The 17,139-nt window shown below is 45.6% G+C and overlaps 1 protein-coding gene across 1 annotated transcript in view; it reads left to right on the forward strand.

The window, feature by feature from the left end:
- Positions 1-17,139, forward strand: part of LOC139279576 (cation channel sperm-associated protein 4-like) — a 134,494-nt gene that overhangs the window by 88,429 nt on the left and 28,926 nt on the right. The window contains exons 7-9 of the mRNA XM_070898699.1: positions 206-307; positions 4,701-4,786; positions 6,149-6,278. Of these exons, the coding sequence (XP_070754800.1) occupies positions 206-307; positions 4,701-4,786; positions 6,149-6,278 (318 nt within the window). The remainder of the gene's footprint in view (positions 1-205; positions 308-4,700; positions 4,787-6,148; positions 6,279-17,139) is intronic.

The raw sequence follows: 17,139 nt of genomic DNA on the forward strand, positions 1-17,139 counted from the left end.
AGTTGTCTAATTCCACAGATCTATGTTTTGGTGACTTTGTGAAGCAGATTATTGCTGGTAATAGTTAATATATCCTGAAATATAATTGCATTCATGAATAAAACTTAAAGTAAGGATGAAATCACTCCTGGTGGGCCTGCCTCATAACATTAGGTGCTCTTGTGGGCTCTTTACTCTGTAACATTGCTTCTTTTACTCCACACAGAGATATGCCATCCTCTTTATGATATTTGAACAGATAGTGGTGACGGTCTTTCTCTGGGAGATGCTGCTAAAATGGTACTATGGCTTCTGGATATTCTGGAAGGTAAATACCAGCTCTGTTGTGGCAAAATCGTGCACCGGTTTAGCAAAGATGGAAAAGGAAAAGGATCTGAATGTGATTATTTATCTGAAGTGATTATCTGCACGAACATTTTTGTGTCCTTCTGCGCATGTGTGCAGTGGACCTCGCCCCTTTTTGCAGATGTGCGCTCGATCCTGTCGTACATGCGCAGTATGATATGTGAGGAAGCCGGAAGTGGGGCCGAACCACGTTCTCGAGCCTGGAGCTGCTGCCATTGCTGTTCGTGTCTGAGCCTGCTACTGGGGCTTTGAGTTATCTTTCAAAAACCAATGACTATACCAAAGGAGCCGCCAGGACTTTTGCCTAAAATATAGCTGTGATTATCTACACAAATATTTTTGCGGCCTTCTGAGAGAGTGGAAATCGGAGGTGGGAGCGAGAAAGAGAGTGGGGAGAGAGAGAGAGAGGCTGAGCGAAAGAGAATGTGGAGAGAGAGCGGGGGAAAGAGAGAGTGGAGAGTGGGAGAGAGAGACTGGGGCACAGAGAGAGTGGGAGAGAGAGAGAGAAAACATGGGGTAGAAAGAAAGACTAGGGGAGAGAGAGAGAAAGAGGGGCAGAAAGAGACAGGGGCAAAGAGACAGGGGGCAGAGAGAGAGAGAGATTGGGAGACAGAGAGAGAATCAGAGCGAGAGAGTGGGGGAGAGAGAGAGAGAGAGAGTGGGGCAACGAGAGAGTAGGGAAGAGAGAGAGTCAGAGCAAGAGAGACTGGGAGGAGGCAGGGAGAGACTAGGAGGAGGCAGAGAGAGTGAGTGGAGGCAGAGAGAGAGAGGGAATGGGGGAGAGGAGGTCAGGAACTCTGGGACAGGAGGAACTTGTGAGGGGTTGGGTAAAGAACACGGAGAGCACAGTGGGGATGGCAGAAGAACGTGATCCAGGTCTAAAGGGGGTGGGGTTGAGAGCGAGAACGTGATCCAAATGGTAAGATAGATCACGTTCTTCCAATCTCACCCCCTTTACACCCGCACCATGTTCTCCCACTCCTCTCCTCTCCTCTCGGAAAGCTTGGTGCATGTGTGGCAAGTGAGATCATTGGGCTGGACGAAATCCAGAAGTCACAACACTGTCACTATTCACTGCATGACCAATAAACGTGTTAACACTCCATGACCCACATACAATGCCTCATCTATGGCGGTTTGGGAGGTGCGGGGTGGGGGCGGGGTGCGGAGGTCAGGAACGTGGGCAGGGGAAAAAGGTCAGAAACTTGGGCTGTGGGAAAAGGTCAGAAACTTGGGCGGTGGGGGCAGGAACTTGTTTGGGGGATGGGAAAAGGTCTTAACGCGTAAGAGTGAAATCTGTCTATACAAAGTGAGCTCTGTTCTGTCTGGAGTTGGAAGTCAGAATGGCTCGAATTACACTTTGCAAAGTCACTGATTACGTAGGCAGGGAGGATCTAATTACACATTCTGGAGAAACTGCTGGGTGTGTCTTATCCTCCAAGGGGACCAACCAGCAATCAGGACTTTTCATCAAGGGGACCCAATCAGAGCTTTAGGTTGTTGCATATTAACACGTCCTTATTTATCAGTCAGCATGTAGCTCCAATCAACAGTGATAATCACATCAAACTCATTGATTGACAGTGTCAGATAAGTTAACAACACCTTACCAACTGTACTTTCAACCATCTCTCCTGATGTGATGTAGAAATAGTGGATGCATTGGTGATCATTTTCCAACAGTCTTATCGACTCTGGATCAGTTCCTATGAACTGGAGGGTAGCTAATGTTTTTTTAAAAAGGAGGGAGAGAGCAAACGGGTAATTATAGACCGGTTAGCCTGACATCAGTAGTGGGGAAAATGTTGGAATCAATCATTCAGGATGAAATAGCAGCGCATTTGGAAAGCAGTGACAGGATCGGTCCAAGTCAGCATGGATTTGTGAAAGGGAAATCACACTTGGCGAATCTTCTGGAGTTTTTTGAGGATGTAACTAGCAGAGTGGACAAGGGAGAACCAGTGGATGTGGTGTATTTGGACTTTCAAAAGGCTTTTGACAAGGTCCCACACAAGAGATTGGTGTGCAAAATTAAAATACATGGTATTGGGGGTAATGTACTGACGTGGATAGAGAACTGGTTGGCAGATAGGAGGCAGAGAGTCGGGATAAACGGGTCCTTTTCAGATGGCAGGCAGTGACTAGTGGAGTGCCGCAGGGCTCAGTGCTGGTACCTCAGCTCTTTACAATATACATTAATGATTTAGATGAAGGAATTGAGTGTAATATCTCCAAGTTTGCAGATGACACTAAACTGGGTGGAGGTGTGAGCTGTGAAGAGGATCGGAAGAGGCTGCAGGGTGACTTGGACAGGTTAGGTGCATGGCAGATGCAGTATAATGTGGATGAATGTGAGGTTATCCATTTTGGGGGCAAAAACACAATGGCAGAATATTATCTGAATGGTGGCAGATTAGGAAAAGGGGAAGTGCAACGAGACCTGGGTGTCATGGTTCATCAGTCATTGAAAGGTTGGCATGCAGGTACAGCAGGTGGTGAAGAAGGCAAATGTTATGTTGGCCTTCATAGTTAGGGGATTTGAGTATAGCAGCAGGGAGGTCTTACTGCAGTTGTACAGGGTCATGGTGAGACCTTACCTGGAATATTGTGTTCAGTTTTGGTCTCCTAATCTGAGGAAGGACGTTCTTGCTATTGAGGGAGTGCAGCGAAGGTTCACCAGACTGATTTCAGGGATAGCTGGACTGACATATGAGGAGAGACTGGATCAACTGGGCCTTTATTCGCTGGAGTTTAGAAGGATGAGAGGGGATTTAATTGAAACGTCTAAGATTCTGACGGGACTGGACAGATTAGATGCGGGAAGAATGTTGCCGATGTTGGGGAAGTCCAGAACCAGGGGCTACAGTCTTAGGATAAGGGGTAGGCCATTTAGGACTCAGATGAGGAGAAACTTCTTCACTCAGAGAGTTGTTAACCTGTGGAATTGCATGCCGCAGAGTGTTGTTGATGCCAGTTCATTGGATATATTCAAGAGGGAGTTAGATATGGCCCTTATGGCTAAAGGGATCAAGGGGTATGGAGAGAAAGCGGGAAAGGGGTACTGAGGGAATGATCAGCCATGATCTTATTGAATGGTGGTGTAGGCTCGAAGGGCCGAATGGCCTAATCCTGCACCTATTTTCTATGTTTCTATGAGCTCAGCTCAATGAAATATTTTCCGGGTGCACTCTACATTTGCTACACCAAGAATATCACAGGAGTCTGGGGCCGAGTGTTTGATGCCAGCAGTCAGTAAAGGGCTGCTAGTTGCCGGTGGAAGGACTTTTTTTTTAAACTGGTGGGGCAATAAGTCCCCATTGAAGCGTAGAACCAAAAGGGCCGAAGTAACCTTGGCAATGTCTACCCTGTCTACTGGCTTTTAGGGTCCTGTGAGTTTGCGCAATCTCAATCTAGTTGATAATGGGAATGGGCCTACAAGACAAAACTCTTCTCTTAATTGGCACTAACCTCAGTATCGCCCAGAGTGGCCCATGTATTAAATAGACGCCCAAACTCATTTCACTTAGCGCACTTCCCCTGACTGGTGTCCTGGATACTATGTCTTCATTTAGGACAAGTACTTCATGGGAGATCTGTGGTGGAAAAGAATGCAGTGATCTCAGAGCTCCCTCTCCTTTATATACTTGCCATGGTTACTTTGGCCCTATAAGCCTACTCTTCATTGCAGACTTTATGATCTACATGCTTTAGTTTTCACCTTCATTCTAGTAGGTCTGCCCACTCAGGTGGATGTAAAAGATCCCATGGCACTTTCCAAAGAAGAGGATGACTTACTTCCACACCAAAAGGGACAAGTTCACAGATGTTTCAATGAAGGACCGATATTCCAGTCCTAACCTCCAATTGAAGGGGTGGAAGATACCTGTGCATGGATTTTTTTAACGTGTGGTGCACAGCAGTCACCACACGGGCTTGACAGAGCTAGGCTTTTATCCAGTGGCAAGGGTTAACCAGGACGACTGGAGACCTGCCCTGCTGCACGGATCTAGTGCACATACATATCGCAGTGTGGGCTGGCCCGTGCTGCCCCTGGGCCCTCGGATCTTCTGGCCCCCTTACACTCATTTGCCGCACCTCCACCACAATCTCTCGCCACTCAATATATATCTTGCAACCAATGTCACTAAAATAGATTATCTGGTCATTTATCTCATTGCTGTTTGTGAGACCTTGCTGTGTGTAAATTGGCAACTGCGTTTCCCACATTACAACAGTGACTACACTTCAAAAATACTTCATTGTCTGTAAAGTGCTTTAGGATGCCCTGAGGTCGTGAAAGGTCCTATGTAAATGCAAGTCCTTTTTTTTCTTTCTTTGCTCTGACATTTTTCTAGGATGGCTGGAATATTGCAGATTTCATCGTCACATCCACCTTGTTCGTGGGTTCCACGAGGAACAATCACATTTTCTATGTGTTGAGGTAGGAGAGCACTGTTAATGGAATAATAATTCTGTGTAGAAATTTAAAGCAAAACCACAGATCATGGAAATCTGAAATAAAAATTGGAAATTGCTGGATACAGGCAGCAGATTTGTCAGCATCTGAAAGGTAAAATGGAGATCTGTTTGGAACTCTGGTGAAGGGTCTCATCTGAAACACTAATTTTTTTTTTCTTTCATGTGTTGACTGGCTGGTTCCAGCATTTTCTGTTTTAATTTTGATAATTTGAAATGTTCTTTCTCTCCAGTTTTCTGCCCTACTCTCTTGACCTATTTTGAATAAATAGTCACGCTTGTTACATTAGCTATTAAGGACTTATGCACAATCAGTAAATGTAATGACATCTTAATGTAACATATAGTAAAAAGCATAAATAAATGATTAATATTGTAAAAAGCAGATGGTGTGTGCAGCCATGCAACCTCATCAGGCCCAACATTTAAGAAATTCTCACGTAAAACTCAGAATTCTCTGTTCTTATGAAATTGCTGTTTTATTCCTGGGGATCACCTCATATTTTGGATTAACACAAGCTGATTTTGACTCCTGGAAATTAAATAAATTTTCCATGTGAATAAATACTACATTTTTTTTCATTTCTGCCTTTAACAACTCAATCTTAACTTAATTTCCATATACATTTTCCATATCCATATTAAGACAGGCTGATATTTTTGCCTTACATTTTCTTTTTTAAGTGGAGAAACGTCTTCCTCCCAAATCTCCATATTAGCTGAACCAGCATTTATGTACTCTGTGAAGTATTGTCAGATTCTTTATTGCTTACTTGTAGGCACAAAAATGGTAGTTCATTGCTGCATTGCACAATACACAAGGACCTATATGATGCGATCAGTGAAATTTCATTATGCCATGTTAAAAGTTCTGCTCATTGAACAAAATATTATCATTTATGCAGGTTAAATTGCCGTTAGTTATTTGAAATGTGAAAGAAGGATTATTATAGATGAGTAATGATTAACTATTTTATTTTAGTTGTGCCATTAATTAAATTGGTTTGCACTAAATGGACCAAAATGAAATTGCCATTTTCTTTAACAGCTGAAAATTTTTCAGAAAAAATTCATGAACTCTTTTTCAAAAAAGAGGAAAATAGAGTCCCTACATTTCTATTGGGTGTTTCCTTCCTCACATGGTGTGTAGAGAACATCATTGTTTTAAGGACAAGTCTAATGTGTACTTTGTACTGAAGTGAAAAGTAAACACTGGTAAATTTATTAACATTTACATTAAAAAGCCTAGTAGCCAAATGGCTTGTAAAATGTTTTACTAATATTCTTGGTTCGTGATTAAATAAGGACCTTGTGTTGGTTATTCTAGAGTGCTGAGGGCTCTGCGAATGGTGCGGAGTTTAGCTGCCATCCAAGGCCTGGCCATTATGGTGAAGGTAATCGTCCAGTCAATTTCCGATATGGCCAACGTTATCTTCCTGCTCATCCTGATCACATTGGTGAGTACAAGTAAGTAACATTTGCATCTGCACCAGTGTTACTCATGATACAGCCTAAGGGCCTGCTGCAGCCCACATTCCCTTCATCTGTGGCCATCGCAAGCCTGTTGCTCTCTTTGTCACTTGGCCTCCATTCATGGCCATGGGATAATACTGAAGATAGTAATTCTGTACTGTCAACTAAGAGAAAAGAAGCCAATATTACAGGGCAACTGAGCTATCACAGCTTGCCTAGAGCAACTCGAATAAACCTTATTTATAGGACTTGCAGTTTTAATTAAGCTATTGGTCCTGTGGTTTATTTTCCTCTTTCTGGATGGGGGAGTTGGTCCCAAGATATGAAATCAAGATGTCACTGTGTGAGGCTTAGAGTGACTCTCATGTAAGACCCTATTTGTGACCCTCTAACGGAAAGTTAACAAAAGACACCGGGGCCAGTTTTCAGGTGACAGCTTCCATCGGGTTCAAGGTGGGCGGAACAAGCCCAGTGCCAGCAGATGCCTGGGCCTCTCAGGTCAAGACCCCCATCAATACAGCGGGAATGGGACAGTAAGTGTTCCGCTGCCATTTTGATTACGCTACTGTCCTGTTCCCACCAGGAGGAGGGAAGAAAATTGTCCCCAAAGACCCTTAGAGCCGAAACAATGCCTATGACAGCTGTACTTAGTCGCAGCACATTCTAGCCTGGAAATTACTTGGAGCAACATTAATGGGCAAATGTTTAACGCAGTTATATGACATTCAGCAGTTATAATGGGTGACTTTAATATGCACATAGATTGGGCTAGCCAAACTGGAAGCAATACGATGGAGGAGGATTTCCTGGAGTGCATAAGGGATGGTTTTCTAGACCAATATGTCGAGGAACCAACTAGGGGGGAGGCCATCTTAGACTGGGTGTTGTGTAATGAGAGAGGACTAATTAGCAATCTCATTGTGCGAGGCCCCTTGGGGAAGAGTGACCATAATATGGTGGAATTCTGCATTAGGATGGAGACTGATACAGTTAATTCAGAGACCATGGTCCAGAACTTAAAGAAGGGTAACTTTGAAGGTATGAGGCGTGAATTGGCTAGGATAGATTGGCGAATGATACTTAAGGGGTTGACTGTGGATGGGCAATGGCAGACATTTAGAGACCGCATGGATGAATTACAACAATTGTACATTCCTGTCTGGCGTAAAAATAAAAAAAGGGAAGGTGGCTCAACCGTGGCTATCTAGGAAAATCAGGGATAGTATTAAAGCCAAGGAAGTGGCATACAAATTGGCCAGAAATAGCAGCGAACCTGGGAACTGGGAGAAATTTAGAACTCAGCAGAGGAGGACAAAGGATTTGATTAGGGCAGGGAAAATGGAGTACGAGAAGAAGCTTGCAGGGAACATTAAGGCGGATTGCAAAAGTTTCTATAGGTATGTAAAGAGAAAAAGGTTAGTAAAGACAAACGTAGGTCCCCTGCAGTCAGAATCAGGGGAAGTCATAACGGGGAACAAAGAAATGGCAGACCAATTGAACAAGTACTTTGGTTCGGTATTCATTAAGGAGGACACAAACAACCTTCCGGATATAAAAGGGGTCAGAGGGTCTAGTAGGGAGGAGGAACTGAGGGAAATCTTTATTAGTCGGGACATTGTGTTGGGGAAATTGATGGGATTGAAGGCCGATAAATCCCCAGGGCCTGATGGACTGCATCCCAGAGTACTTAAGGAGGTGGCCTTGGAAATAGCGGATGCATTGACAGTCATTTTCCAACATTCCATTGACTCTGGATCAGTTCCTATCGAGTGGAGGGTAGCCAATGTAACCCCACTTTTTAAAAAAGGAGGGAGAGAGAAAACAGGGAATTATAGACCGGTCAGCCTGACCTCAGCAGTCGGTAAAATGATGGAAACAATTATTAAGGATGTCATAGCAGCGCATTTGGAAAATGGTGACATGATATGTCCAAGTTAGCATGGACTTGTGAAGGGGAAATCATGCTTGACAAATCTTCTGGAATTTTTTGAGGATGTTTCCAGTAAAGTGGACAAAGGAGAACCAGTTGATGTGGTATATTTGGACTTTCAGAAGGCTTTCGACAAGGTCCCACACAAGAGATTAATGTGCAAAGTTAAAGCACATGGGATTGGGGGTAGTGTGCTGACGTGGATTGAGAACTGGTTGTCAGACAGGAAGCAAAGAGTAGGAGTAAATGGGTACTTTTCAGAATGGCAGGCAGTGATTAGTGGGGTACCGCAAGGTTCTGTGCTGGGGCCCCAGCTGTTTACATTGTACATTAATGATTTAGACGAGGGGATTAAATGTAGTATCTCCAAATTTGCGGATGACACTAAGTTGGGTGGCAGTGTGAGCTGCGAGGAGGATGCTATGAGGCTGCAGAGTGATTTGGATAGGTTAGGTGAGTGGGCAAATGCATGGCAGATGAAGTATAATGTGGATAAAATGTGAGGTTATCCACTTTGGTGGTAAAAACAGAGAGACAGACTATTATCTGAATGGTGACAGATTAGGAAAATGGGAGGTGCAATGAGACCTGGGTGTCATGGTACATCAGTCATTGAAGGTTGGCATGCAGGTACAGCAGGCGGTTAAGAAAGCAAATGGCATGTTGGCCTTCATAGCGAGGGGATTTGAGTACAGGGGCAGGGAGGTGTTGCTACAGTTGCACAGGGCCTTGGTGAGGCCACACCTGGAGTATTGTGTACAGTTTTGGTCTCCTAACTTGAGGAAGGACATTCTTACTATTGAGGGAGTGCAGCGAAGATTCACCAGACTGATTCCCGGGATGGTGGGATTGACCTATCAAGAAAGACTGGATCAACTGGGCTTGTATTCACTGGAGTTCAGAAGAATGAGAGGGGACCTCATAGAAACGTTTAAAATTCTGACGGGTTTAGACAGGTTAGATGCAGGAAGAATGTTCCCAATGTTGGGGAAGTCCAGAACCAGGGGTCACAGCCTAAGGATAAGGGGTAAGCCATTTAGGACCGAGATGAGGAGAGACTTCTTCACCCAGAGAGTGGTGAACCTGTGGAATTCTCTGCCACAGAAAGTGATTGGGGCCAATTCACTAAATATATTCAAAAGGGAGTTAGATGAAGTCCTTACTACTCGGGGGATCAAGGGATATGGCGTGAAAGCAGGAAGGGGGTACTGAAGTTTCAGTTCAGCCATGAACTCATTGAATGGCGGTGCAGGCTAGAAGGGCTGAATGGCCTGCTCCTGCACCTATTTTCTATGTTTCTATGTTTCTATTCCCCGGTCTGCCATTTTAATGCAGGTGATAATTAATTTATTGTGATAGCAAAGCACTAAATGTTTTTCTGTTAATATCATGCAGTAATTGCTAGGCTTCTATCCTTAAGCATCAGAAGTCAATAGGACAGATATTCATGCCTGTGTGTTAGGGAACAAGCTACCTATGTCCATGTTCTTTTTATTTTTATACCTTTTACTAGCACCTGTGGATGCTGGGCTGCTGGTGCGTGAGTCTGAGCTCAGCGTCTAAGAGCTTGTAGAAGGCACAACTGACAGGGCTTGCGTCTCATGTGGCCTGCTGTATTACTTCTTTGCTGTGGTGTTTCTTCACACTAGCTGTGGACAAAACGAAGATCCAAGTGACAACTGCTTCACTCCATGGACCTCACTTGTGGAGTGTGACAAACTGCAAACAACTTAAAAATGTACAAAACTGAGGCTAAACAGCGCGAGTTGTTTACTCTGCCCTCTCAAAAATAGACCAACTAGTTGTCTGCCATCCCTATGCCGCGTGAATCCATTTCCCCCAAGAGCATGATGTTGAGTAGCTGCTTAAAATGTGCCAGATCTTGCTGGGAAAATAATGCTTTGTTAATGATGCATGCCATTATTAATACGCAAATCGGCCAGCCAGTTCAGGAGATTAAGAGATATGGGGACCGAAATTCAGCCTCCTGAAAAGGCCTCTTACTGCCACAATGTGGCTGCCAAACAGCGGAGTCCAATGACCACCGATTTGCGATCAAACGACCGCCGCTAGCGCAATTTACCTTGGTGGTTTTTCTGGCAGTTCTCACATCCGCCCTGCTGCTGCTGACCTCTCCTAAGTACGTCATCAAAGAGCGCACCGTCGATCTCCCACACCTCCATTAAAATTCAGCTCCAAAAATCTTCAGGCCACCGAGCGGTGCCCCTGGCAGTTTTTTCTATTCAGTGCACTGTGCTGAAAGTGTACGTGACTTGGCTGTGCGACGCTTCTTCAATGGGAGGGCGCACTGCCGCGGTTGCCATTTTATTTTTTTTGTCGGCCAACTGCTAGGTCGGCCCAACAATTATTCCCCGGGTTCGGCCAGGCCGCTGGCCCAGCTGAAACCCTCCCTGATGGCCCAGTGGACCTAATTAAAATAATCGCGGAGCTCACAGCAGCTCTCTCCTTTAAGTGAAGGGGAGAGACGTGGTGACGTGCACGTGTCATGACGTCATCAGCGCCAGGCTGATGACTGACAGCTGTGGAGACTCTGTCCCACCTCTACTTCCGCCTCTCTAGAGTGCTCACCGCTGCACTACCGTCCCCATTATGACCGACTTCCGGTCTGCTTAAAAAAAAAGACAAAGAGCTGAATTTCGCGAAAGAGGCCACCTCATCTGCCGCGGCGGTGAAAACACTCCAAAAGCGGTAGATGCGACCCATTTCAGGCGGACATCAATTTCGACCCCATGGATTAAGTTGCAAATATCCAGAACTTGCTGGTCAATTTCCGCTGCTGCCCCATTTGCTTCGCACAACTTGCGCTTAGCCTCCCCATCATTTTTAAGAACTTGTTGGATTTGCCAATTAAACTTGCCACAGAAAGTTAGGGCTGGAAATTAACAGCGTAAGTACCTTTTTAATGATGTGATAATTGGTAATGTAATGCCAGCCAATCTGTCTGACCCAGAAAGAGAGCAATTTAAACTGATCAATTCCTGCATGTAGTCAATTCTTCTTAGAGATTTTAGTAATGTCAATGTTTATTTTTATTTTTTATTCTTACTTTTCCTTTCGGTCTCTTTTTTTTCTCTCTCAATCTAATCTTTCTTTCCTCTCTTTATTTCTCTTTCTGTACCTGATTTGACTCTAATTCACTCTATTCCTTCTCTGTCATTCCTCTGTTTCTCAATCCTTAAATCTCATTGGTTAAGGAGATAAACCATTGGTCCCACCATTCATTAAGGTCCAGGATGCTCCCTGTTGCCTCTGCCGCGCTGTTATCTGCTCACACTTGCAGCAAGTTACGGCATAAAAATGTTTCGAGCTGAAGGTTGCAGAAAAGTCTAACTAACGGCATATGCCATGAGATGCCCTGCTCCGGCAAGATCTGGCTCAATGTGTTTGTGTATTTGGGTAAATATCACTAAGGCTAAAAAATCCAAACTAACATTAGGGATGTGCTATAGACCACCATGTCAGCTTAAGAATGAGGACAATTTGTTTTTTGAAAACTTAGGAAGGGTATGTGAGAACCATAAAATTATTTTAATGGGAGACTTGAATCAACCAAATATAAACTGAATTTTTTTAGTTAGTTGGTAGATGTAATGTGTCGATCAACCCATGAGATGCAGTGTTAATCTTGATCTGGTAATCATTAGTGACCCAGAAAATGCACAAGAAAAGGAAGCTGTAGCACCCCTGGGGATAGCAACCACAAAATAGCATTTAACATGATCTAGGAGTCGGAACTATCTAGGGCCAAAAGCTAGTTTGGACTAAGCAAGTGTGACCTTACTGGGTCCTAAACAAATATAAAATGGGCCTGAGATCCTACAGGGGGAAATAATAAGGCTGATTGGGATGACTACAAGAAAATGCAGAAACACGTTAAAAGGGGTGATCAGATTAGCAGAGAGAGACCTGGAAAAAAGCACAGCAACCGAGGCAAAACATAAGAGTAAAACATTCTTCCAGTACCACAACAGTAAGAGGGCAGTCAAAGAACAGGTGAAAACCACAAAATGGCTCAAAATTGAGGATAAGCACAAAATAATTTCTACATGACTAAGTATTCAGAAGGGGGTGACATGAGCAACATGCCCGTTCCAAACAATCAATGACTTTGCTATAAATGAGATGGAAGTCTCAGACTTAAAACAAATACATCCTCAAGGATAGATGATTTTGATCCCAGAGTCCTAAAGACACAAGGGAAGAGATTTGTGAAACACTGACAATCGTTATGAGGAGCCATTGAATCCTGGAGAGATACCAGTCGATGGGAAGCCAGTTAATATGGTGCCTATATTCCAAAAAGGCGACAAAACAGACACAGGCACTTACAGCTCCATTGGCCAGAATTTTCTGGAGAAATGGGGGTTGGGTGCGGGGGGCTCAGAGGCGGTCGGGAAATCCGAGAGGCTGGGTTTCCCACAGGCCCTGCCAACTTTAACGGCAGGGCCTGATTTGCATGCGAGGCCTCGGTTTCGTCCCCCAACCAGCCAGATTGAGAGGCTAGACGGCTGCGGGCGGGTAGGCCTGCGGCCGCACAGAGATGGAAGAGAGGATTTTCATGAGGGCCGGGGCGGGCCAGGCCATTAAATGAATCGGTGGAGGGGGAGAGAGGATCAGGGTTTGGACAGACGATCGGGATTGAGGGGGGGGCGGATGATGGTATGGTGGTGAAGGGAAGATCGTGGCCGGCCACCCGAGGATCAAGAATGACCTAGTTATCAGCGGTTAGCATGGATTCCGAATCGGAAGCTCTCAACTGACCAATCTCCTTGACTTTTTTTAGGAAGTGATAACCCAAGTGGACTATAGTAAGCTCCATGACACGATGTACCTCAAATTCCAAAAGGCTTTTGACTTGAAAGCCTATTAAGTTCAAAGCTGTGGGGATTCAGGGTAAACCATAGGAATTAATAAAAACAATTGAAGTGCAGGAAGCAGAGAGTAATGGTTATAGAGTTATGACAGATGGGGGAATTGCTGAGTGGGGTGGTTCATAACATGGTGCTGGGACCAACACAATTTCTAATTTACATAAATGACCAGATAACGAGGGAAGTGGAATTGAATGAGGCAGCTCAGAAATTACAAAATGCGAGAGACACAGGGCTGGATTTTCGGCTGGCTTGTGCCTCAGTTAGTGCCCCAGAGGGCCGGTAAAGGGTGTTTCTAAGCGTTATGGCGGACGCCAGCTTTTACCGGTCGGCAAATTCGGCTCATGGTTTGTGGCAGCGCAAAAATTTACCGCCCCGCCCTCTAGTTTCACTGAGATCATGACGTCAATCATCGGGCAACGCTTCGCTAGCGCCCTGGATGCAAAATGCAGCCCTAACAGCTCACTAAACACCCATCCCAGGAAACGTCTGAAAAAACAGACATTCCCAGGGTTAGCAGGCGATATTGGCAACTTATTTGAATGGAGGGAGGAGGATCCTACATCGCAGGACACATTGACTGCAACAGTTGCACACATCACGCTGCGTGAAGCTCCGACTTGAAAGCGGCAGTATTATCTGCCATTATAGTGTCCTTACTGTTGTGTATGCATGCCTGTTTACTGTGTGATGTCTGTAACACTATTATGCAACACTGAATGTACCCTTACACTGTACACACCTTACCTGTACACCAGAGGGTGCTGCTGCTGGAGACCTAAGGGTTATCCCAGTATAAAAAGAAACTCACAGCTTGTTGTCCTCACTCAGGAGCTGCAAATAAAGGATTACAGGTCTACACAGTTTAAGTATCATACCCTGCCTCGTGGAGTCATTACTAAAGGTGCCGACATACGCTACAACTGCCGACGGGAATACGAGGTCATGAACCACAAGCTCAGCATGTCGACTCTCAGGATCTTTCAGCAATTTACCGATGGGGAAGATTAGGACGCTTTTGTAGAAAGATTGGAACACTCAAGGAGACTGGCTGCACTGTGCGACTTTGGTGACCACCTAAATGAAGCACTAAGGGACTCTAAACCGACGAGAGCAGTACACCGCATTGATACTTATAAGGGCAGAAACACTGCGCCGAGTCCCGCAACCCTGAGTCCGCCACATGGCAAACCGGCTAGCCCCGTGCTGGCGCTATGGAGGAAGCCACGGGGCCCACCAATGCCGCTACGGAGACTATGCATGCAAAGAGAAAAGGCATCTTCAAAGGATGTGCAGAAAAAGCTTTACTCACCGCGTCTCTGATGAGTTGGCTGATCATCGGGGCTCCGACACAGAGGAAGGTGAAGTTGCTTAACTCCTGGAAGAAGAGTATGGAACTCATACCTGCTCCACCAAAAGTTTTCCATGGTCGATGAAAGCAGATGTCGAAGGAGTCCCAGTTTCTATGGAGAGCAACACAGGGGCGAACCAGTCTGCGATGAGCCAAGCAACCTTTGAAGAACTTTGGATGAATCCCGCCAATCGACCACAACGGCATCCTGTCCAAGCGAAGCTGCTCCCAGGCCTCCGGGCTCCGGCAATCGACCTCGAATATGGATGCATCAGCATCCAGAGGTTCCACTGTCCAGCTCGACTGCCCACAGCACCCCAGCGAAATCTCTGAGACCAAGGATCCAAACTCCACTTTACGGGCCGGGGCGGCACTCCAAGAGGTGAACGGTGTTGAAAGGAATGGATTCCCAAAGTCAAGGGTCGAACCTGTGGAAGGAAAGAGCACCACAGCCTACCTGCAGGAAAGCCAGAAAATGGCTTCCGCAGCACAAGGAGAAAAACCTAAAATCAAAATGGCCACGGCCATACCACGAGGAGCATTGGAGGAGCATCACGTGACACCAAGTGGCCAATCGGATTTGAAGGCCCCCTTAAAGGAGATCGGTAACCAAAAAAATTTAAAGGGGAAGTTTCAACTATTTGAGTACACGGACTTTAAAGCTAAAGATGCAATTAAAAGGTGCAAGTATGAAAATGTATGGAATGTAAACATGAATTGTGATGCTGGTTTAATTAATGTGACTAATGAGATGAATAGAGGTGTCAGTAAGGTGAAGAACAAGTTTATTATGCTTAACAATAATGATAGAGAATGTGAAATGCCTAATGTAACCATGTCTGTTGAAACCGGGACACCCAAAAGTGATGCAAATGCTAGAATGTATAATGCAGGCTCGATTATGTGTGATCAGAGCCAAGGTGTCATGTATATCGGTAGGACACTGCCAAAGGACATTGGATCCTACAGGAACCATGCTGATGCCAATGGAATCCCACTGTGAGACCCCCAGGTCCAGCAGACCCACTACAGGGACGGTGGTCAATGGGCAGCCCAGCCACCACAATGGCAACCTGCACCAGACCAGCCCTACAACCCCTGGCCACCAGGGCCAACACCAGGAGCATGAGGCCAATACCCTCCAGCTTCACTGGCAAACCCTGGGATGACCTGACTCTCATCCCAATTGGTGGACAAGGAGCCCACCCAGTCTTGTGCCCCGTCCCACCACCCCACAACAATGGTGGACAAGGAGCCCACTCAGTCTTGTGGCCCTGCCCACAACTACCCACATCAGTGTATACACACCACCTACTGCTGCCGTGACTACCTCCACCCCCGCCTCCCCACCCCACTGAGGGATCCCATAATAGTGACACCCACATGGTTTGTGTGTGAGGGGAAACATACGAGGTTAGCCTCAAGCACAGGGGTCACACCTGGCACCCACACAACCCTCACCACAACCTCCCATAGTCCACCACTGATCACCTCCCCTGGGCATGACAATAAGGATATGAAAAATGCTTAAGGGGGGGCGGGGGGAGTGTTGTGTATGCACACCTGTTTACTGTGTGATGTCTGTAACACTGTTATGCAACACTGAATGTACCCTTACACTGTACACACCTTACCTGTACACCAGAGGGTGCTGCTGCTGGAGACCTAAGGGTTACTTGCACACTGCAGGTAACCCAGTATAAAAAGGAACTCACAGCTTGTCCTCACTCAGGAGCTGCAAATAAAGGACTACAGGTCTACACAGTTTAAGTATTATACCCTGCCTCATGGAGTCGTTACTAAAGGTGCCTACAAACACTACACTTACAACGTCAGTGAGAGAGTTTAAGAGTGGCATTACTAGTTTTCCAGTGTATCATGCTGCATGATATTGCCAGGCGGCATCAAGCTAGAAGAAGGGGTCTTGGCCATGTCGGCCCATGGATGAGGAGAGGCCAAGACGTCTGGGGAAGAGAGGTTACCCCCATTGGGTTTACAGACACCAATGCTCATACCTCAAACCCTCTGACAGTCAATGTGTGAGAAGGCTGCACTTCCAAAAGAAAGTGCTGACAGAGATATGCCATCTCCTACAGGCAGACCTCTGGAGGAAGCCTTCAATACTCCTATCAACAACTTTCCGGATTCATTGTGGTATGCTGTATTTTGAACAGCTTGGCCATCATGATGGGCCAGTGGGGATTGCATGCCCACTTCAGGAGGAGGAGGACGACAAAGATCTCCTCCTGAAGTGGGCATCCATTGGATAGCCACACTATCCACGGGGGAGACAGCGTGGACATGCTGCCAGGCCAAGAGTCACAGGTCGCCAGCTCATAATGGACCGGTTCTCCTTAATGGAGGAAACTGAGGGATGGAGTTAATACTGGACATGCCCCATAAAGGCACAGCTCCGGTGAACGTTGAAATGATACACAAGACACTAATGGCAAAGGATGAAACAGACATTTTACTGCAAAAATTAACAAAAACTTCCCCCACCAAAAGAAAATCATACAATAGACAACATTACGTTGCAGGACACTGAACAAAATTGAACTGCATTAACTGAAAGAAACTATTTACTAGCATAATCAACAAAAATCAGTGCATTGGCACAACCTTGCGCTGCACATTGTTCTGACTTATTTAACGCCACGACTTTCGGCTGG

The sequence above is a fragment of the Pristiophorus japonicus genome, chromosome 14 (genome assembly GCF_044704955.1).
Source record: "Pristiophorus japonicus isolate sPriJap1 chromosome 14, sPriJap1.hap1, whole genome shotgun sequence".
Classification (NCBI taxonomy): Eukaryota; Metazoa; Chordata; class Chondrichthyes; family Pristiophoridae; genus Pristiophorus; species Pristiophorus japonicus.